The sequence below is a fragment of the Balaenoptera borealis genome, assembly GCF_965194805.1.
Source record: "Balaenoptera borealis genome assembly, chromosome: 9".
Classification (NCBI taxonomy): domain Eukaryota; kingdom Metazoa; phylum Chordata; class Mammalia; order Artiodactyla; family Balaenopteridae; genus Balaenoptera; species Balaenoptera borealis.
The window spans coordinates 36,577,067-36,601,600 of record NC_138873.1 but is presented as its reverse complement, the minus strand read 5'-3'; the positions used below and the strand labels follow the sequence as shown (position 1 = coordinate 36,601,600).

The following is a 24,534-nucleotide window of genomic DNA, read 5'->3' as shown; positions in this document are numbered from 1 at the left end:
TGCCCTTTTCATGCCCATACTTGTGCTCAGGTATTCCCTCTTTCTGCAATGCTGTCTCTTTTTCCTTTTTACTTATTGAAATCCTCACCACCCTAGAAGGTTTACTTTGTCACCTCAATCAAAATTGAACTTTGTGTCTTCCGGATTCTTAGTGTTATTGTTTGGACAGCTCCAGGTTACTAACTCCACATTTTATTGTATCCCATTGACCTGACACTCATCTTATTTTCCCTACTGGTTGGTAAATCCCTTGAGGGCGCCACCATGTCAAAGACATGGAGATAAAACAGTAAGAGTTGAAACTGTGTCATCCATTGTTTCCATACAGGACCCTGTGCATAGTTGTCATACCTGCAGGGTGTTATCATTGTACTGGTTTTTTTTTTTTTCTTTTCTTTTTCTTTTTTCCTTAACTACAACCATATGTTGATAATTTCTAAATCTCTTTCTCTAGCCCTCACTGCACTCCTGTGCTTTACATGAAATCAAACATCTGGTGAATGTTTCCAGTTGACTATCCCATGAGCACTCAAAGGCAGCGTGCCCAAAGCTGATCTTTCATCTGTTTCTGCTCCCCCCTCCAAATGCATGCCACTTCCTGTAGATTGTATCATATCTGTGGTTTCACAGTCTACCCAGTCCCTGAAGCGGAAACTTGGAAGGCATTTATCATTCCTTTCTGTCCCATGTTGTCTACATGGAATGAGTCACCAAATCTGAACTCACTTGCCTCCTAAATATTTTTTGAACTTGTGCCCCCTCTTTCTGTGTCAAATACTGCTGGCCAAAGTGTGGGCCCTCCTCTCTCTACTAGTTTTACTGTAATATCTTTCTAGTGCGTCTGTTTTCCCCGTTCTCAATCCTCTCAAGTCCATCCTCTGTGATCTGTATATGTTACACTCCCTCCTTCCCTTTGGTGATGTCTGCCGGGAGTGGTGCCCTTGGGTCAGCATGATCACTTAGTGACATAGGTGCTGACATAGGTGCAGGGAAGGAGGTGGCAGCACACAATGCATAGCTAGGATTAAGTTCAAACTCTTCAGCATGACATGAAAGGTCTTCATGACCCCAGCCCTGCCCATGTCTTCATCCTCATCTCCCACTGTTGCCCTGCTTCACATTTGATCCTGGAGCAACAGAGAAATATTGTGTCTCCTTGCTTTTGTTCAAGCTGGACTTGCTTCCTGTACCGTTTAACCAGGAACCCATACTCATCCTTGAGATCTTGGTGTATGTGGGGTTTGCAGTGGGGTGGGCCCTGCATAAGGCTAAGTGTTCTTCCTCTAGGCCCTGTGCCTTCTTCATAGTGATTTGTATCCCATTGACCTGAAATCCTGTGTCTCCCTTGCAAGACAATGAATTTCATTAGGCCAAATATCATGTTTTCTTTATCTTTGGTCTCTGATACTTATCACAGTACCTTCCCTGTAATATATATTGTGAATTAAATTGTTTATGGAGTTGAGGTGGATTAGTAAATAATTTTGATTAATGAAAATTCTTTGCTTTTACTTTGAGACTCATTCAGGGTGAAAAGACAGATTTTAGGAAAGGGTAATGCTGTGCAGACAGTTTAGATTAGTGAACCAGGCAGTAAGTAGACATTGGGAATTTTTGAGCAGGGGCATGGCATGATGAAAGTGGTATTTAAGGAAGATTGATCTGGAGACAACCTCTTATTACAGGTTTAAATCGGGTTGCTTCTGGGAAACATAGGTGAGGGTTGCAGGGGTGGGAAAGAAGGAGTGGCAGAGACAAGCATATAAAGCCATTCTGAAGAATAGCTTCCTGAGGCTTTGTACTTTCATTTCCACATTTGCTCAAGTGGGATGTACTCGCTGGCATGTTTCCGAAGTAAAATAGAATACTGATTTATTTTTGTTTTTAAAGAAAGAACATTCTTGTAAAACACCTAAGTGATCCATTTTTCCTCATTATGTATGAGACATATGTTATTAATGGCTTCAAAAGAGTGATTATGAATTCAAATATTAAAAAAAAATTAGCTTCTGCATAGCTAGCCTAAAGCCTTCTAAAATCAGTGGGTTTTGTTTTAGCACATTTTGAAATAATTGTTAATTATGAGGAAAATACTTCAGTTTATTTTTCCAGCCACTTTTTATTTTATAGTTTAACTCTTCCATTCTAATTGTAATTTCCTGCCCCCCCTCCCCTTCCCGCGGGGGCATTTGTATTTCATATATGACTCATGTGACTGTGCTTACTGGTTAAAGTTTAGCTTCCATTTGTTGGGGCCATGTAGCTCCACCCTGCTTCATTCTTCATATTGGCCGTTATAAACTTCTTAATTTACAGTCACTTTGTTATTTTTTTACAGGGTGATGACTCATTGATTAAAAAGGAATTTTTCAAATATTTTGCACTTTTGATTGCATATTATGGATACCAAGGAAGAGAAGAAGGAACGGAAACAAAGTTACTTTGCTCGGTAAGCATTCATTTTGCAAATTTATATCAGTGCTTAAAAAACGTTTGAGGGGACCTTGTTCTTAAGTATTACTTGGCATTTTGTGACTTGTGACTGTTCATAAACAGAGCAGGTAACCAGTAGAAGTTAAATGCACTTTGTTTCATCCTTTTTCTTATTTACACTAGAGAAATCACATTTGATTGGTTCTTCTCTTTCTGTCCTTGACAGTTCTGTCAGGCCAGTGCTGCTCAGGGAATCCAACATTCTATATGCGTTGCACTGCAGATTGCTCAGAATCCCGTGTTTAACAACCTACATTGAATTTTAAATCCTAAGTACTTAGTTCCTGCTGCTCTGTAGCTTAATTAGTTGAGTTATAACTAAAAATCTATGACATATTTAAAGCTTATTACTTTGTGGGGTGTCTATTACTAAAAAGTATTTTTGTAGGTAAATGGAATGGATGACCTTGGATCATTGTAGTACCTGTCATTTTTAAACCTTGAACTCGTCCATCATATGTACATGTGTTGGTATCTGAATAGGAGTAATCTACTATATTATTGGTTACTATTTACAGATTTAAACATCTGTATGGCAGCCACTCACTAATCATAATAACATGAATGGTACACTAAAACATTTATAAATCATTTTGATGGCTGGAATGTTTTCAAACTCAGAGTGAGAACATAGGCTTAAAATGATCATTATGGTCTCCTAAATTGAAATACTTCTTAAGAACTAATTCAGCCTCACCACATCCCCAGCCCCAATATGCTTGTTAAATGTGCACTTCCTGTTTTCCGAATATAAGTGTTGGAAACTGAAAAACAAAGTTTTTCGTTGATGTTTTTATTCAGAAATTAAGCTAGGTTTTAGATTGTTAAGGAACTACTATGTGCCAAGTACTTTACTTATTATTTTATTTATCTTCACAATAAACTTGTGAAATAGGTTTTCTCCCTGTTTTATTAATGAGGTAACTCAGGAAGTAAGTATTTTGTCCGTTTCATGTAGTGTAAGAGTCAGTATTCAAATATAGGGTTGTATCCAAAGGACATGTTTCACTTAGTAATAGTAAACCATGAATAAGAATTTTTGGAAAACAAGAGTTATACTACTAATTTTAGTGAATTATTTTTTCCTATTAGGACCCCAGAGAGTAGCAAGATTGTTTGGGGAAGGAAGAAACCAGGCATCTAATGGGTGAACCATAGAAAGATAGGACACTTAGAATAAACAAGAACTAAATGTTTATTTTGAGGTAATTGTAGATTCACATGTAGTTCTAAGAAATAATACAGAGATATCTTATACCTTTCATCCAGTTTCCCACCTTACATAACTATTGTATAATAAATATCACAAGTAGGAAATTGACATTGATACAATCCACTAACCTTATTCAGATTTCACCAGGGTTTACAAGCACTGAAGCACTCATTTGTGTATGGGTGTGTGTGTGTGTGTATTTAGTTCTGTTCAGTTTTATTATGTGTAGATTTGTGTGGCCACCATCACAATCAAGATACAGAACAATTCCATCAAAAAGATCCCATATGCTACCCTTTTGTAGCCATATTCACCTTCTTCCTTCTGCCCATCACTCCTGACAACCACTAATCTGTTTTCCATCTCTATAATTTGTCATTGCAAAAATATTATATGAATGGAATCATACAGTATCTAATGTTTTGAGGGTTTTTTTTCACTTAGTTCAATTCCCTTGATATCTCAGTCTATTCGGACTGCTGTAACAAAATACCACAGACTGAGTGGCTTACAAACAACAGAAATTATTTCTCGCAGTTCTGGGGGCTGGAAGTCCAAGACCAGGGAGCCATCATGGTCAGGCTTTATGTCTGGTGAGAACCTCCTTCCTGATTCATCAAAGGCCACCTTCTCACTGTAACTTCACGTGGTGAAAGCGGCAAGGAGCTTTGTCAGGCCTCTTTTATAAGTGCACTAATTCCATTCATGAGAGTTCTGCCCCTCATAACCTAATCACCTCCCAAAGACTCCCATCTCCTAATACCATCACATTGGGCATTAGGTTTCAGCATATGAATTTTGGGGGTACACAAACATTCAGATCATAGCACTTGAGATCCGCCCAAGATGTTGCATGTATCAACAGTTTGTTCCTTTTTATTGCTGAGTAGTATTCCGTGTTATGGATGTATCACAATTTTTTAACCCTTCACCCATTGAAGGACATTTGGGTTGTTTCTAGTTTGGGACTGTTACAAATAAAGCTAGGATCATTTGTGTAAAAATTTTTTTGGGAGTATCAGTTTTAATTTATCTGGGATGAAGGCTCAATGGAATGGCTGAGTCAAATGATAAGTACATGTTTAATTTTATAAGAAACTGCCGGACTCTTTTCCAGAGTGGCTATGCCATTCTCTGCTCCTTCCCATCTGCAATGTATAAATGATCCAGTTTCTTGGCATCCTCATCAGCATTTGGTATTGTCACTCTTTTTTATTTTAACCATACTGAGAGGTGTATGGTGATATCTCATTGTGGTTTTAATTTGCATTGCTTTCATGACCAATGAGGTGCAACATCTTTTCATGTGCTTATTAGCCATCTGTCCATCTTCTTCAGCACAATGTCTTTTCATGTGTTTTGTCTGTGTTCTAACTGGATTGTTTTCTTACTGTTCAGTGTTGCGAGTTCTTTATACGTTCTAGATACTAGTCCTTTGATATGTGGTTTGCCAGTATTTTCTTTCAGTGTGTAGCTTTTCTTTTCAACGTGCTAAAACAGTCTTCTGCAAAGCAAAAGTTTTAAATTTTAATTTTAATGATTCAATTTATTAGTTTTTCATTTTGTGGATTGTGCTTTTGGCATCAAGTCTAACAACTCTTTGCCTAGCCCTAGGTCCTGAAGATTTTCTTTCATTTTTTCTAAATATTTTATAGTATTATGTTTCATACTTAAGTTGGTGATCCATCTTGAGTTAATTTTTATATAAGATGTGAATTTAGGTCAAGATTCTCTCTTTTTTTTTTTTTTTGCCTAGGGATGCTCTATATAGTGATTTCAAAAGCTGTAGTGCCTTCTCAGTTTGCTTCCAAACTGATTCCAACAGTAAAGGTGACTGTGGTTCATGAACAACCTGCTCAGAGTTAACCACGTCTTGTTCCTAAATGTAGAGTGAGGGGAGCCCCTTAAACTGAGAATGCAAGATGAAACTTCTGGAAGAACAGCATACTTTTTCCAACTCAGAAATACAAAATTTAATTGTCATGCTTGCCTTGACCTCTTGTGAAAAGTATTCTAGCAGTGAAAAAGAAAAACATATCCAAAAATGGAGAGTGATCCTCGGAGCATAGGGATAGCAGGACAAGGCCAGTAGTCAGTGGTACTATTAAAACAGTAAATCACTGTGATTAGTTACTAGGAAATGAGAGCGAGAGAAAAAAGATAAACCTGCAGTTTAGCTGTTGTAATGCAGTTGCAGCCCCAAATGGTCAAGCTATTAAAAGCAAAAAGCAAAAACAAAAACTCCAAAAACTTTATTATCAGAAAAGAGGCAGCCAAAGTTATAAATCTTTTCAACTGCCTCTGACTAAACTGTGGAATTCCATAAAGTGCAATCACCAACTGGACCTGCTTGAAAGCTGGCTTCTGACAACCTAGGGCAGTTTGCTCTGGAGTGTGTGTATACGGGCCCTCCAAGCAAGATCTCTAGGGAGGAATATAAAGAGGCAGGCCAAGGGTGCAGCCATACCACCTTACGCAAATCTCTGCTAGTGTGCGGAGGAGAGCAAAAGGAAGATTTGCCCTGATTTCTGCCTGCTACCACAATATGTATCAGAAATCCTAAAAATTGCTTTTAACACCCCCCCCCATCGCTTTACCCTTCTGAGTATTTAAATAGTCTCTGTTTTCTTGGTGCACTATTTTACCCTGTGGTTTCATAAACATTGTATGATTGTATGTAGTAAATAATCCTTTACCCACCCCCTTTGTTGATGGTTCTCTCTCTCTCTCTGAAGTTAACATCAAAGCAAAGTTAAGTTTAAAAGGCCCCATTTTAATAATTTTGGATTGAAATTAGTGATTTGAGGATCACCCAATACTTTCTTTCTTATAATTTATCTTGAAATATGCCTGTGTAGATCTACATGGACATGTGATTCAGCATCACTACTAGATAAATCTATTCGGGATAAGCCCTACGGAGTTTTCAGGATCTCCTGGCTCTACCCCACCTGGTTTTCACCATCTTCAGTGTTTTATACCAGTTGTTTATTCCAGATCAAATGATTCATGAGACATTTTTCCATGCTTTTGCAAATAATTTGTATATACAAAATTAGTGTATTATATATGTGTGTATTAATTCCTTGATACTTGACAAGTCTTGAAACCAAATGGAAAACTGAATTACTAAAGCAAATTATACTTTCTGTACTATCCTCTGGAGTGATCGTTATTCATTATGGCCCCTGCTCCCTCTTTCTTCCCTTGTAGTTAGAATGCAGGCATTTTTTTTTCAGAAGTGCTGCAAGGGCTCCCTTCTTCCACACTCATTTTGACATTATTTGGCATTTGCAGAATTTAGTACCCTTTTAGTGATTTTTGTGTAGGTCCCTTTGTGCTCTTTGTATATATGTTTCATCCCCAAATATGATTTGACTGCTGTGGAAATTTAGACTCAAGGGGTTTGAATAACTTCAATGAGATTACACAGCAGGTGGGCGAGGCAGCGTTTGAGCCCAACTCTGTCCTTCTCCATCCACAGCTTATGCTCTAGATGCTGCCCGGGGCCATGTGGCAGCTCAGTGGCAGAATGGCACCCATAGAACACAGGTTACCTGACCTCGTGCTACTCACATCATGGGTTGAGTAGATTTCTGTGGGCAGTCCTGGCAGCTTAACATTAATTTATACCACTGTAAATTAATGTGCAGAAATGCATCCTGGATTCCAAAGATCTAAGTGACCTTTTCTAAAAACAACTTGTTTATAACTTGAAGACATCCCATAATCCATGTCTTATATACTTTATCCATCCGTAATATGGTTAATGTCAGACTATTAACCAACCAAGGCAATAGGAAACATGCAGTCTGTATACCCCACCTGTGTAAGTCAGTGGTTTGCATTACAGTGATCCACTTTACACCCTAGGATTGCATCTTGTCTAAAAAGAGTAGTTGCCCATAATAGAAATGAATGCAGAGATAACATTTGGACAGAAAATCTCAGCTTGCCCTTTGGTCAAGTACAGAGTCTAAGATCCAGTGGAAGGCGTCACCTGGATGTGTCTGGCCAGTTGATCTCCAGCTCCAGCCCCACAGAGGCAGTCTTTGAACTTTAGGGGAAGAGCCCTCTCTTTGCGGTACAGCTGGGCTAAGAATGCATATACCACCTGGGTGGAGTGGTGTGGTGTGAACTCTTGCCCTTCCTTTAATTAACAGTCTCTAATTGTTTTTTCCTGCTAGCCAAGGACCATTAGAGAAGAAACTTAGTATGTCCCAGATTTGAGGAAAAACTCTATTATTACCAGTTGTTGGATTCAGATATTGTCATATTGCAGAGTTTAATTGAGTCGGTGTATGAAAAGCAAATAGACCCATTTTCAGTGCTTGGTACATGTTAACTCTATACCTTCTTAATATTTGGTTAATATCTTCTCAGTTTTACTATGCCTACCGATTCTAAAGTTAATAGTAATAGCACTTGTGGTGCTTTCTAAAGTGCTTTCCTGTGCATTCCCTCACTTTAACCTCACCATGATCCTATGAGTAGATAGAATTGCAGATGATGAATCTGTAGTTCGGAAGGTTAAATAACTTGCCTTCAATCACTTAGCCTTGAAATGGAGGGTCTGGGCCCTGAACCCCAGTCTGCTTTGTCTGTATCTCTGATTATTTTTCTTCATTCCATGTTGTATCGGTTTAAATAGCATTAAACATTAATTTTTACTTTGTCTGAGAGGGGGATTAGAACATATTCATAGCCTCATAAGTAGGGGAAGTTGTATATGGATTTGGAAGTAAATGTTCTAGTTAACTTTATTGGAGACCATATCTGATTTCAGCTTCTAAGAACCATCCTAGAGGGCTGTTGGCACTGTTAGGGACACATGCCTGTAGAGATCCATAGGCCTATCCAAGGACAGTCTCGTGTGTGACCTTCTGAGCTCCTATTTGCTGTTTATGTGTTTACAGTCATTCTCCCCCCAGATGGGCCATCTGGAGGGAAGGGACTCAGCAATAGTTCAGTGCTCTTTCCTTGTGCCTTGTTAAGTACTGGTTGACATGTAACAAGTGTTAAGTATTTTTTGACCAACTGACAGACTGAGAATATTTAAAACAGCTTCTTTAATGTAGGATATAAATGGTTTGTGAGTCTTAAGTTTTGTCACTATAGATTTTTCAGTATTCAGGAATTTTATTTATCTTAAAAAAATTGAGAATATTTTAAAACTATTTCCTGTGAAAAAGCTGTGTGTGCCTTATTGGAAAATATTACTAATTACCAAGTAAACTCTTGCCTGAGCTGTAATGTCGTTTCAGGCTTATGTTTCCTATTTTCTTGATTTGAATTCAAATCAAGTGGCTCTTAAGGGAATATTTACATATTGCTTGTCATTCGTTACTGGGAAAAACAGCCATGGCCAAGTTTGACCTGCTAATGCTTTCAGGAAATCATTAACTTTTTTTTTTACAGATTAAAAAAAAAATGCATATAAACATTTAGCCATTAACAGTTAGACTCATGCTTTTGGCTTCATTTTTAAAGAACAGGCAGAGTTACTTGATTTAATTCCATGGAGAATACTGCTTTTCAAGCTGTAGGTTACCAACCCATTGGGGCATCATGAAATCAATTTAGTGGATAGGAACCAGCATTGTTTTAATGGAATGGAATAGGATAGATCAATCTGGACTGAGCTAGACTGAATAGAAAATATCAGCATGTGTTGTATGTAGTCAGAATAAATAATATTTCATGAAAATTTTCTTTTAAATATTTATAAGGATGTTTATATTGAATCACAATTAAAATTTTCTTTTTATCGTGGGCCATATTGAACAATGACTCATTGATTTAGAGAATTCTTTGGTGCTTAGTATACTGGCAGTGAGGTTATTTTTCCTCACTGAAAAACAAATTTCCTTGATCTAACGCACATTAACCAGTTGTTCAAAGAAAGCTGTACATAAGGTACTTGTTATATAAATATACTTTCCCACAGTGCAGTGTAGTGGGTCTAACTAATTTTAAGGATAAATGACAAGCATGTCTCTGTTTAACCTGAAATTCCCTTGCCGATCTGGACTGTCCCAGATCCTAGAGCGAGACCCAAGGAAACTGTAATTCAACAAAACCACCAGATGGAACTAAGCTTAGGCAACTTCCACTTTGGGGCCTCCTGGAGGTTTCTTCTCTGTAAGACTACTTACTATGTGGAGCTGTATAGTTTTCTTTTCTCTTAAATGAGAATAATAATAGTACCTACCTTTTAAGATTGTTGAGAGGGTTGACTGAATTAAAATGTATAAAGTCTTTGTAATAAGCACTATTGAAAAATAAGCACTAATGAATTTTAATATAAAAGCATGCTGCCTAAGTAAGGAATATAGGAATAAATGAGAAATAGAGAAAAAGCAAGAATAAATATATAGGCATAAATTTTGTGTACATTTCAGGGAGTTTATCTATCCCTTGAAACTTGTCCATGCTGTAGTCACGGCCATCAGTGAAAGACCCAAGACATGACTCCAAGACACAGAAAGACCAAAGCACGTGAAAAGTACATGGTTTAAGCCACCTCCCTCCTTCTTAAATGTTGCTGCTGACGGTCAAGAAAGACTTCAGCTGAACTCATTCCTGAGTTTAGACTTAAATTTGACACGACTGGCTCAAGATACTCTTGTCACATGCATTTGAAACCGTTCACTGTTGCTGGTACAACAACTTTTCAGCCAGAGAAAATTGAGTTCTGAACCAGAAAATGCTCTGTGCTCACAGCTCTGAAAGTTTATCGCTTATGCTTGTAGTCTGGCATGTTGGTGATTTTAGTAGAAATTCTCCTGCCTTCCCCCCCCACACGCACACAAATTCATATCTGAAAATTCCTACACTCTTCACCCCCTCTAACTCATAAGTCAAATGCTGATTGCATTTCCTCCCTCACATCCTCCCACATTAGTCTTCCTGAGGTACACTTCAGATATGTCACTTCTGCATCCCCAATTCTTCTCTTGAATTTGAGGTTCTGCACAATACGGCTCATTCCTACCTTTCTGTCTTTATCTCCTACTTCGATTTTCTATACATGTCTTACTCTTTGCCCCCTCAGAACTTTGCTTTCATTATACAAAGAACTGCCCTTCACGATCCTCTTTTTATTTACAGTGATGTCAAACCCATCACTCGGGCACACCCATCTTTAATTATGACATTGTCTCCTTGAGGCCTTTCCTGTTTCATTTAATCCTTCACCACCACCCACGCACATAACTAGATGTGCCCTCCCTTGCCACTTGAGCCAAGGCATTGCTAGGCTTCCTTATCCCTTCTCTTGGGGCCCTTAACATAGTCTGTCTTTGGATACACCCAGTAGCACTCTCATTTCTCTGCCTTATTTGCTCGTGTTATTTATTGTCAGTTCTTTTTCGTTTTTGTGTTCCTCACAGGGTCTAGCTTCATGCCCTGAACCTAACAGTCACCCACTCTGAGTGATAACCAACATGTACTATTTAACAGAGATTGATTTGTGTACTTGTCTAATCTCATAATTACCCTGGTATCATCCTAATTACAGGCAAAGATGCTAAGCTGTATCATAGATGTAATTTGCCAAGGTCACATAATTTTGAAGTAGCAGATCTAGGACTCAACCCTGGTATGCCTGACCTCACAGACCACAATCTTAATTATTATGTCATATTCTTCATTAAACTATGTTGAATTGAATTTCATAGAACCTTATCAGTTACCCATAAGTAGGACTCACTGATCTAAATGATACAATAATTAAATGTTTAAGTACTAAACTGATATTTTCTGATTTTCAGTGTAGAGAAATTATTAGGAACTTTGGAACAAGTTAAGGAATCTCGGCTCTTTCAAGGAAACTTTGTAAGTCCCTACATACCAGTGAAAAAGTCAGCAATCTCCTGACCTTCCTCTATAGTTTGGGGGTATATCAAGGATTCCCCTATTATTTCTTCTCTAAGTCAGAGTTGGAGGCCCTAACAGGTGAAAATCTCCCACTTTGGTCACTTCTGTTGTAAAGACAGTGACCTGGTGCTCGTGCCACAGGGCATGTGTTCATGCATTTTTACTTCCCTCTTCCTTCATTTACCATTTTAAATAAAGTTTGCATAACCAAAATGGTTAATGTCCCATTTTTTTTTCTGTACTCATTTTATGGTATATTATGCCAGTGAACATGCCGCAGGCTTGCCTACTTGTTTTAGCTTTTTGCTTCTCACACGTAAATGAAAACAGTACTGAAAAGGATAGTGGGCCAGGTTTAAAGAGACTGGGCAAGACGTAGGGTGGCCTATGGTTTGCAAATGTGATTCGGCACTGAATAGACAGATGAATCAGCACCACAGAGCATGAATCTGAGTGTCCTAGGGATGAGAAGGGAAAATGTTAGTTGGATTGGGGGACCTGGATCTCTTCCCAAAGCAAGACATGATCTAGCATCTGCTGAGGCAGAAGGTGGTGAAGAGCAAGGAGGGCTTTTCTTAATGGTTCCATTACTAGAACCGTGCAACTGATTTCACTTGGAAAAGAATCAAAGGTGACTTTGAGGTGGATATATCATGTACTGAAATGAGAAATGTAGCTTGGTGGTTTTGAGACAAGGTTTCTTTAGGTGTGAACAGAGAGTATGATGTACATATAGAAGAACCAGAAAACAAGGCTATGGAGTACATCACAATTTAAAAATGGTATTTATTAATGTACTTATGGAATACTTGACAAACTAGATGGCCAAAATACGATCCTGTGAACTTAGGAAATGGTTAAATTAGAGACCAGTTATTCATGCTTAAAATATTCTTTTCTATACTTAGAAAAAAAGCAACCATGAAACCTAATTATATTTCTAAATCACTCTGTGGCATTTGAAATACAGTTTGCACATACATGTTCAAGAACACATCTGTTGTACGAGGCAGAATAGATTCAAAATTGACTGATCCTGCTTTTTAGGTGGCATGATTTGAATCAAATTACTGTCATGGCTGATGTGAGCTAGGTCATTAATCTTTCCATTAATTTTTCCTGTGTATGTGAAAATGTTACTGTTGATTATGACAACCTTGGTGCTTGTTCTTCACAGTTTAGAGCTTGAAGAGATTTTGGTTTAGAAGTTGTGTAATATATAATTTAAAGCAGATGAATTTTGATATTTCAGATTAATTTTGTTAGCACAGCAGAAAGCTGAATGGTAATTTGGTTATTTCATTTTCAGAAAGTAATTGAAGCAGATGCTGGTGAGGTCATTGGGGACTGAGCCATCTCCATTTCAATGGCTCCATCATTTTTTTAAGTGGGGGGTAATTCCTTTTACTTTGCTAAATCAACTGCTTTCACTAGATACTGAGAGAAATTTGATTTTTTTTAACTGCAACTCTGAGCTTATGTAATCAGGATTTCAGGATATTTTTTCTTTTATAAGAGTAGATGTATTTTAAATGTAAAAATAAGTAATATGTCCACATTATATATATGAAAACATAATTTTTCTTTTATAAGAGTATATGGATTTTTTAAATAAAAGAAATAGTTATTAACACATGTATTTATCTTTAAGTGAAATTTGCACTGTCTTAACAGGTCATTGAAAACTTAAAATTGATTGAGTTATAAACCTAATCTATGTAATCTTTACCTTCCTGTTTATTTTTAATGCATAGGAAAATCTTTCTCTAATTTTGAATTTGGTTTTTATATTATCTGATACAAGTAGATACTTAAGACATCCCCTAGTTCTCTGATCTAATCAAAGGTAAGACTTTATTAGAGTCATTTGATGTTTATCATTGAATTTGAAGTATAGTGTTGTGTTAGGAGGAGAACCTTATGCATTGCTTATATCTCAGACAGACCTTATGTGCCTGCACCTGTTAAGCCCAGAGGACAGAGTGCCAAACACAGCAAATGTGGGTCTTGCTGTTATGGAGATTACTTTTCAAAAAGACATTAAAGAAACACATAAATGCATATGTCAATAGAAATTGCAGTGTTTGCTCTGAGGGAAAATAACAGGATGTTATGAAAGAATTGCAAGGGAAGTATCCACATTAGACAAGAGTGATGTTCAAGAAAGAACTCTGGAGAAAAATGACATTTAAGCAGATCTTGGGTATGAGAGTGAATTTCCCACATGATCTATGTATTTAGGAGAAGGACTGGGGAAAAAGGAAGGGAGGGACTATTCTAAGTAGGGGGAAACACTTAGACTTCACATCCTTAAGGTGGGAAAAAGCTTGGCAGGTTCTTGGATCTGCAAGAAGGTCAGTGTGGCTGGAAGAGAGTACATTTAGCGAGGATAGCACAAGAAGGGTGGAGAGTAGTCTGGGGCAGGTCATTCAGGGCCTCGTTGGTGATGTTTGGGAATAAGGATTAAGCATGGATGGAGGTGCCATGACATGAAATGGGAAAACTAGAAAAGTAACAATTTTGAGAGGGAATCTCAAGACTTTAAGTTTGGATGTGTTAAGTTTGAGATGTCTATGAGACATCCCAGTGGAACCATTGTATGTACAGTTAATTGGGTATGTGAATCTGGAGTGAAAACAGAATGGTCTGGGCTGAGATAGAAATTGAAGAGTTGTTGGCCCCAGCCATAGGAATGGATGAGATCATGTAGGGAGAGTGTAAAGTGAAAAGAGAACAGAAGAAATGGGGAACAGAATTGGGTAAACCGAACATATAGTGATCTAGTAGGATGAAATCCAGCAGAAGTGGAATCACAGTAGTCAGGAGAACAGAGCAAGCATTTGAAGAAGGAGAGAATGATCAGAAGTTTTGAAAGCAGAGAGTGGTAAATTGAGATGTGGACTGAAAAGTATCCATTAAGTTGAGATGTGGACTGAAAAATATCCATTAAGTTTGGCCACATCGAAGTCACTGATGATTTGAATAAAAGCAGTTGCAGTACCATGATGGGAGAAGCCAGTTTAATGTAAATGGGGAATAAGGGAGTGGAAGCAGAGCTTCTAGGCAGTTCTTCTCGGAACTTGTCTGGGAAGGGAAGCCAAAAATTAGGCCCATGGTAGGAGGGAGATGTGGAAGTCAAGGAGAAGTATGTATTTGAAGAAGGAGGAGGAAGAGAAGCTATTTGAGCATGTCTGTCAGGTAATGGATATGATCATTCAGACAGGGGGGTCCCTCCGAGAGGCTAACTTAATGACTGACCCTTGTGTAAAGTCATGAGAATATTAGCAAAGCAATAAAGCAGGAGATGAGCCACACCAGGTCACCTGTACCCTGTCCATCCAGGGTCTATGACGACTTTATTGTGTATATTGATGATACCACCCTCTCCTTTGCTGATCGCTCACTGTGTGCCAGGAGCTTTACAGATATGACCTCGTTTAAATCTCAGGACAACCTCTGTGCTAGATGATGGTATTTTCCTCATTTTGACAGATGAGGAAACAGGCTCAGAGTGGTTTAGTGACTTCCCAAGTTATACAGCTAGCAAGTAATGGAGCCGGGAATTCTTCCTTCTTGTGTCCTACTCCAAAGCCTTCATGAACCACTACCCCCATAGCACCCTCCAAGTATAATATAAAAGTAGAATAAATCTGTTCCATAATAGAAATGTCCAGTTGTAATATCTTCATTGAAAACTTTATAGAAATTTTCCCATAAAAGGTTTTTTAACAGTTACTTAAATAATTTATTAGAATGTGCCCTCTTTGGAGTATATATCCAAAGGTAGTTGGAGAATTCCTAAGTGTTTAAGTTTATAGAACTTTTGGGTATTATTTTAAGAAACAGATGTACCAGCTTGGAATTAGAGTACCTTGGTGGTATTAACTTTTTTTTTTTTTTACCAATATGGATTTAAAAATAAACTAAAAGTGACTGAATTTTAAAATATTAATGTTTTAATATAATCATTCTGTTGTAGGTGAGCATCAATCGTTCATGTCTATTTTAAATGAAAAATGCTAATCTTAATGCTGTGGGCAGTAACATCTGTATAGGAACTTGATGGACAGTATGTTTGTTGAGAAGGGCTGGTTGGGCCTGTTGAAGTATCCTCTTCTGTGTACAGAAAGCAAGGCACTAGCTAATCTTCCTGCTAGTAAATAATAATGTGCAGTGGAGAGTCTGTATGACTTGGATAACAGCTGGGAAATTTCTTTTCCTGCGTTCAGAAATCTAATGTGTCTCCATGACTTTCTTTTAGTACACAGTTTCTTTTATAGGCACATCGTATGAGAAACTTCAGCCCCTCTCTAAGAGTAGGTCTGGGATGTAGAAGCACCAGGTAATATAGTAACTAGGTAATGTCCTGGGGGCTTGAAAGAAGTGATTGAGAGATCAGAAAGAAAAGACAGCATTTCCTTAAATAAGTGTCAAGTTTATATAAACTTGATATCTCCTTTTCTTCCACTCTTCATCTTACTACAGGCACCATGTCTAAGTTCAGAAACATAAAATCTTCTAGTTGAAAGACAAAGGTCATCTGGGCTACCAAGCCATGGCCGGCAACTCCGCTGCATCTGACAAATAGGCCTTTTCCAGCCTGGATTTGAGTTTTTCCAGCCAGAGGAATGTCCCAGGGACTCCCAAGGCTACTTGTTTCTTGCTTGAAAAGCTCTTGTTAGTAGACAGTTGTTTTTTAATTTTTAGTTAAAATTTATTTCCTTTCAACTTATTCTTCTCATTCCCAGTTACTTAGGATCCACACAAAATAAATAAAATCCCTCTTTTGTATATTAGCATCGCATATATTTGAAGACAACATCATATTCTCTCTGAACCTTTTCTTTTCCAGGCTGACTATCCTAAGTTTCTAAATCTCTTCACATAAAATAGTTTTCAGATTCTTCACCATCTTGGTATGGTCTTGAGTAATGCATTTATAGGAATATTACTTGTTATCCTTACTTTTGTTAATACAGCATCATATTTCATTAGTTTGTTGACAATCATATTCACACTGAGGGAAAAGAGTGTTTTTCCTTGTGAATTGTAATTTTAATTTTATCTTGTTTTCCATTCATTATTCAATTACCAGGAAGTTTGAAGCCTGATTTTCAACATCAAACCTACTTGCTGTCCTTTCCAGCTTGGGCCAAATTATACAACCTGAGCAGCATGCCTTCTATGTCCTTATCCAAATAGTTGATAAAAGTGCTGGATTGGAGAGCTTTATGCAGTCTGGCATATTCAGTATTTAACTACTACCATTAGTAGTTAAATAATTATCTTTAAGTCTTTCTACTTGCTGTAAATCAATTTTCTCTAAGTTCACTTAACCAAATTCTCTAGCTCAGCTATTTCCATCTTACTTTTAAGAAGGTAGCAACAGACATTTTCAAGAGCCTTAGTGAAATCTTGATATACTGCCTCCTGTGACATGTTCATCAATATGCCAAATCTAGTAGCCCTATTAAAAAGATAATTATTTTAGTTTGTATTCACTCATTTTAGCATACCAATGGTGGCTCCAAGCAGCCAATAATTCATCTCTAAGTAATCACAAATGATTTGTCTAATATCTGTCAGTTTATTTTTTTGGGAGTTGGTATCAAGCTGCTTTTAGTGTGTCATTTCTAGAATCTCTGTTTTTTTTTTTTAACCAGGATTTTTTTTTTTTCTTTTAATCTTTTTCTGTGATTCTTACTGGTAACGGTTCTACCACGCAAGGAGTTGCTTCTTATAGGGCTAGAGACTTCATCCTGGATTTTATTTTCTTTTTAGCCATGGATGCTCTATGCTTTTTAGTTTTTCACCTAGTCTGTTTGATAGAGCTGCAAAATAGGATTGGACTAGATTTACTTTCTCTCTCTTGTAAGTTAACTTCATCCTGGGTACCATAGGCAGCGGGCCTATTGCTTCTCATCCCTTCATCCTCTCAACATCCATAGAATTTCCTTGTTACTTTTTCCTTTGCATTGTTTACAAACTTCTATTCATTCTGATCTTCAGCTGTCTATTGTTGTTCTTATAGGTTTGTGTCATTTGTTTTTTGTTTTTGTTTGAGTTTCATTATGTGCCTTTCTGCCATCCCTTATTTATGCCCATTGAAAACATGGGTTCATCAGGAAACATTTGTTTCTGGAGATGCTTTCTGCTTTGCCTCTTCAACAGGCTCGTCTGTGATGGAGTTGGCAGAATTGTTTTGAAATAACGTATGCCTCTTGAGCCATTTCCCTTTTAGACTCTGGCCTTGAAGTCATACTCATCTGTCCTTTCCCTCAGCAAACATTTGTAAGAATGCACGGTCTGGTGTAATAACAGGATGCTTATAAGGTAGTAACAATGGGATAAGTACTGGAACCGGTGTGACTGCCAAGTGCTATGAGTGTGGGGCAAAAGAAGTGACTGTCCAAAGGAGCTTGGGCATCATCATCAAATAGGTGACATTGGGCTGTCTTCAGACACCATGAAGAGAGAATGAAGGAGGGAAGACGGTGTAGATGCATGGTCACATGAAAGTGCATGGGATTGCATGTGACTGGGACACTGAGAGAGATTTCCTTAGATCATTTGGGTGAGTTGTCTTGCACTATCTACTGTATACTTAGATATCTTCCTTTTGATTTACAGTCATAATCTTCAGCTGAAAGGTAAGGGGAAAACATCGTTGAAGACCCAAATCCACAAGATTCCTACCCAGAACTTCCAAGTCACTAGAGAATCATTTCAGTTTTTTTCCATTGTGGATCAATCCCTTGACCATGTGTCTGGACAAGTTCCTCTTGACTGATGGTTTTGATAATTGTTAGGAGGTTCTCTGCCACTTTGTCCTAACTAACCCAACCTGGTCAAATTTTGGTTGCTTTCAAACCCCCCTCCCTTACAGGGAGCCCCCAGTACTTTACTCTTTCTCTTTTAACTATTATAGCAATCAATAAAACAAGCACTGAATTAATTTATTACTTGCTAGATAAGAAGTCACACACTAATTCATTGGTAATGCTAATGAAGGATTGAAGTTTGAATTCTGGAGAGGAAGAATGAGTCCATAAGCCCACAAGCAATTAGTTTTAACAAGTCCCATTTGTCATTGGTCAGTAAAGAGGCTTCATTTATGGCCCATGAAGGTCTAGGGTACCAAAGATGCTCAGAAGTTGAGTTTTTAATTTTTTTTAATATTAATTTTTAAAATTTTATTGAAGCATAGTTGATTTACAATGTCATGTTCATTTCTGCTGTACAGCAAAGTGACTCAGTTATACGTATATATATTCTTTTCATATTCTTCTCCATTATGGTTTATCACAAGGTATTGAATATACCCTGTGCTATGCAGTAGGATCTTGTTGTTTATCCATCCTGTATATACTGGTTTGCATCTGCTAATCCCAAACTCCCAGTCTTTCCCTCTCCCACCCACCTCCCCCTTGGCAACCACAAGTCTGTTCTCTATGTCTGTGAGTCTGTTCCTGTTTCATAGATATGTTTATTTGTATCATATTTTAGATTCCGCATATAAGTGATATCATATGGTATTTGTCATTCTCTTTCTGACTTAGAAGTTGAGTTTTTTAAATCAGCTTTGGCTGATGGGCTACGCAGAATTCACAACCAGGTATAATGAGACACAGCACCCAGTTTACCTCCTGGGGAAGTGCTGCTATGAACGGGAAGTTCTTTGGCAGGACTCATGAAGGACAGCTAGGATCTCAGAAGCTTCTGTGGTTTTCCACAGCCAGGCTGGTCCAGATCTCACACCAGTGTGATGTCATCATCCTGTGTCCCCAATGTGGCACGGTCTCTGAGCCTGCTCTCTCCCCTGCCACATGTTCTGCCCACCAAAATTCTGTTACTAGTTTCAGTTTCTCTCTGGAGCCACTGAATAACTTTCTTTCTTGCATCTTATGTAAATTATTTTCCACCTTCTAGAAATTGTGTTTAATGAAACTAATTTTTTTCAAGATAAAATTTTGCTCCAATCTGTGTGACCATAGAGTAAAACTGTTGGTCCTAGAAATTTAGTGACTTATTAATTCGAGGTCATAAATTTTAAGTGATTCTCATAATTTGACCTCATCATGGAGAACATGATAAATGAAGGAAAAAGCAGAAACCAGGAAAGACAGACGTGCTCATAGTGAAGATCACGCACAGACACATAAAATATTTAGTTGTCTAGGCAGACAACTAAAACGCTTAGAAGAAATAAGTGGGGCAGGCCTTTGCTGTCAGTCTGGGTGGAGGCAGGATGCTTTGGGGGCTTTGGCATCCTCCCTCATGCCACTGCCATCAGTACTCCTCCATGCCACCCCAAAGAAATGTGTAGTCCTAATAAAAGATGCAGCTTTAACACAAGTCCCCTAGTCTTCCTTAAGCTTTCTAAATCTCATTTCTGCCCCTCGCTTCTTCCTGTAGAGAAATTATAGAGCAGTCACTAGCATAAGTAGGGCCTCTTTCCCTCTGTTTCTTCCTTCCTTTTTGTTGGTTCTACAAAATTGTTTCCTCTGAGAAATAATAATGGCCCTTTAAAAAAAAAAAACTGTTATGTTAAGCTGTGAAGTTTTCATTGTTCTTTAAAAATCATAATGCATGCAAAAATATTTGGTAGGCAGATTATCGAGAAACGATAAAGAATCTTTAAAAATAAGATGTACTTTGATACACAGTGGGAGAGTATTAAAAGGAACTTGTGAGTGGGTTATTTTTGTTTTTGTTTTTAATAAACAAACCTGTTTGGCTTTAACCATGGAAAGCAAGCTCTCATGAAACACTTATCTGAAATCACTAGATACAACTAAAGTGACTTAAAAATATTGATATAAATAATACTTATTAAATACATGTGGACATAAAATAGTCCTCTGCAGCTATAAGAAAATTCTAAGAAATTTCAAAAAAACATAATGAAGATTTTTTATTTTCTGAATAATGAATCTCCATATGGTTTATGCTTGTTATTTACTTAGTTTTTTATTTTTATAGATATTTAGGGCTAAAAAATACCTTAAAAACCACTTAAGCTAACTTCTTGGTAGAGATGAGTTACTGAGTCTTGAGAGGTTGTTATTTAACCAGGGTGAGTTAGTGGCTAGTTAGGGAATTTTCATTCATTCATTCACTCATTCCACAAATGTGTATTTTGGTTCTGTTGTATAGCCTGGATACTGTGCAAAGCACTGAGCCTTCAGTGATAACTAAAACAGACACTGTCCCTTATCTCATGAAGTTTACATTCTAATGGGGGAGCCAGCTATTAAACAGCTAATTGAAGTAATAATTACTCAATTACACTATTGCTAAGTGCTGCAAAGAGAAAGTATTGATAGATGGCAGAAGAGAGTCTGTAGCTGGGAGACCTAACCAAGTCTGAGGATCAGGGAAGGCTTTCTTGAGGAAGTAATGTTTGACCTGATCTCTGAGGGATGATAGGGATGAGGTAGCTAAAGGGTGATGGGATGCATTCTCGGTAGAGGGAGAGCTTGTATAAAGGTAGAAGGAAGGTAAAATCAGTAGGAAATAGCAATGGTGGAATGTGGAGATCGAAAGGGAGCAGAATGCAGGGTCCAGGTTTCTATGTAAACAGCTTAATGAATAGTGGTATGTACTCCAGTAAGTACATAGTGGTAAGTTTCACCTCAGGGAAAGCAGGATTTGGGGAGGCAACTTTCAGGCTCAGTTTTGGTCATCTTGAGTTTGGTGTGCTGTGAGAAGAGCACATAGAAAAGTGGAGTAGGTGATTGGATCCACAGGGAAGAAGCTCGGAGCATAATTCTGAACTGTTGGTATAAAGTTGAGAGTCAGGAGTTTGGGAATAAAAATGGAAGCCATGGGCAGTGAGTCTTCTGAGAAGAGAGTGTGAGGAGACAAGTCCCAAACCTGCTCCATCCCTGATCTTCCCCATCACAGTAAACAAGGCTTCCCATTAGCTTAAGCCAAAAATCTAGGAGTCAGTTTTAACCTTCTTTCCCTCACTTTCCATACCTAATCCATTAGCAAGCCCTGTGGACCTTACCTCCAGAGCATAAGCTAAATCCATCCACTTCATCTCCTAATTCCCATCACCTCTCTTCTGGATTGCTGCCATAGCCTTTAAGTGATCTCCTCACTTCCATCCTTGCCCTTTACAACCCATTCTTCATGTAGGAGCCAGAGAAAAACTTTTAAAACACAAATCAGATCATCTCATTCTCTGCATTAAATCTTCCAATGGCTTTTCATAGCCCTTGAAATAAACTCTAAACTCCTTATTCTGGTAGAAAGCCTGTGTGTCCCAGCCTCTGCCAGTCTCTCTGATCTCATCAGTGTTCACCTGGGCACCACCTCCCTGTCGCCGACGACCTTCCTCCTGAACACAAGCACAAGGGGATTGAGATGGAGAGACCCCTCCACACCAGGAGGCGGTGGTGTCAAGAAGGGCAGAAAATGTCTGGTCAGTAGTGTTGATTGCAGCTGAAGGGTAAGATGAAACCAGAATTAGAAATCGTCTACTGGGGCCTCACAGCCCCCAGCCTCTGCTGGCTCCATCACTGCTGCACCCTGCGTGGAGCATTTCCTGAAGCCAGCTGCTCTGTGACTGCAGTGTCGCTGGCTGGGATGAGTGTGTAATTCATCTGTGCCACCAAGAAGCTTGGTATCCTAACTGGTCAAGGGCACTGCACACTGAAGCATTATTCTTGTTAGAACGAGAAATAAGGACTAGAGGAACAGAAGAGTAATTGAGAAAGAACACGGTTTTTACTAATGGCAGAGGCTCACCCTTTTTTCATTTTTTTTTGTTTAAATTAATTTTTATTGGAGTATAGTTGATTTACAATGTTGTGTTAGTTTCTGCTGTACAGAAAAGTGAATCAGTTATACATATACATATATCCACTCTCTTTTAGATTCTGTTCCCGTATAGGTCATTACAGAGTAATGAGCAGAGTTCCCTGTTCACCCTTTTTTCATGATTTGAAACAGCAGTAAGTGGTAACAATAAGAAATTCAAACAGTATAAAAGAGTGTAGCACACATGATTTTTAAAGTCCTCTGACCTTCTTTTTTCCCCCTCTCCTCTGCAATTTCTGTTCCTCAAAGGTAACCTGGGTAATAGAATCATGCCTATCGTTTCAGAAATATGCATGCATATATAATCATGTTTTCTCTTACTTGCTATAGCTTCCTTTTTGAAAACTTAATGCTATATATAATATAGACATCTTTCCATGATGGCTCCATTTTTTTGCTATTACATTGTTGCATTGAATTGCATTTTATACATATCTTCGTGTTTTTGTGCGAATATTTCTGTAGAATAAACTCCTAGTAGTCATCAAAGCCTACGTAAAGTTAAAATTTCGATAATTACTCCAAATTGCCCTCCAAAAATTTTGTCTCAGTTTGCACTCCCACAAGCAGTGTTTTTTTTTAAATTTTTTATTTTATTTATTTATTTTTTAACATCTTTATTGGAGTATAATTGCTTTACAATGGTGTGTTAGTTTCTGCTTTGTAACAAAGTGAATCAGTTATACATATGTCCCCATATCTCTTCCCTCTTGCAACTCCCTCCCTCTCTCCCACCCTCCCTCTCCCACCCCTCTAGATGGTCACAAAGCACCGAGCTGATCTCCCTGTGCTATGCGGCTACAAGCAGTGTTTTTCATAGGATGTTACCATTCTGCTGTAAAACACATGCTTTTAAAAGTTGCTACTTGGGGATGTCTTGGTCTATTAAGTTTCTCCCTCCCCCTTCCTTCCTTCTCTTTTCCTGTCTTTTTTGTCTTTCCTCATTTTATGTCTTTCTTATTTTTCTTTCTTCTTTCTCTCCTTCCTTTCTTTTTTCCCTTTCTCCTTTACCATCCATCCAGTCACCAGTATTTTCTAAGAGGCTGTTCCACACTGGACAGTGTGCTGTGACAACCCTAAGCAGCTAGTGTCACCCTGAGGAGAGGATAGCAGATTCCATGCCTGCCTGCCCAGGCCCAGGCAAGATTCTGCAGGCACTGAACTGTGTTCGTTTGAGAGCAATGAGCATAGTAGGAGCATACGCATATCTTGTGTGAAGAGAAATGGAAAAGACTGGAGGTATTTAGTCAGAAGAAGAAAAAAAACTTGGTGTGAGGGGTGGGTGTGCTCTCTGTCTCACATTTTGAAAGGCCTGCCACAAGGAGCAAAAGTCTCAGTTCTCTGGTGCAAGCGGGAAGTCAAACCAATGGGTAGAAACTTCAGAGTTGGAATATGGCATTCAGTCTCACGCAGAACTTTATAAATGCCATTGATTTACTTATAAGTCGTCATTGTTTAGTGTTTCTTTTCATGCAAGTGGGAAAAAAATCTCCAAGAGTAGACAAAGACAGGGCACTAAGTGGGTTCATACACTACATCTCTCAGCTGTTTCCTCTCCATTCTCGGACCCCACAGGGAGCTGCCAGGGTGGCTCTGAACCCTCATTATGCGGTGACAAGCAGACTGCCTCAGCTCCAGCCTCACACCTTCCTGGGTGGGAAAGAGCTCATCTAGTTGTCCAGCTTAGAGTCTCCCTAAGTGAAAACTCCCATTTGGAAAAAAACAAAAATAAAAATTAAAAAACTCCGGTTTGGGAAAGGCAGCCTGGGAAGGCGCACACGGTGGCCAGTGGTCTGCTGTACTCGGCCGGAGGGCAGGTTCTGCTGCTCTGGCGGCGGATCGGTTCCCTGGGCAGCCTTAGGGCAGCCCCAGTTCTGCTCAGAGCCGCTTACTCTCATCCACTGTTTTGACAACGTGGAGGAGGAGCCTTCTGGAAGCCGGACTTCTCTAGTAGCCATCTTCTGATGGCATAGATTTGGGGATCGAGGGATTCCTTTGGGAGTTGAGCAGTTACAAGTCCATTTTGTTTGACAAATCAGGGGGTTTTTTCCTGGCAATACAATTCCATTAAAAAATTTAGCAGGCTTTCATTCTGTTTTCATTGGCCAAACACCATGGCTGGA

At 38.5% G+C, this 24,534-nt stretch overlaps 1 protein-coding gene across 11 annotated transcripts in view; it reads left to right on the top strand.

Annotated features, from left to right (window-relative positions):
• Positions 1–24,534, top strand: part of NCOA7 (nuclear receptor coactivator 7) — a 154,366-nt gene that overhangs the window by 33,156 nt on the left and 96,676 nt on the right. For all 11 annotated transcript variants that reach the window (XM_082406126.1, XM_082406129.1, XM_082406127.1 and 8 more), the window contains one exon: positions 2,339–2,449. In XM_082406126.1, coding sequence (XP_082262252.1) covers positions 2,400–2,449 — 50 coding nt within the window. In that variant the 5' untranslated portion in view covers positions 2,339–2,399. The remainder of the gene's footprint in view (positions 1–2,338; positions 2,450–24,534) is intronic.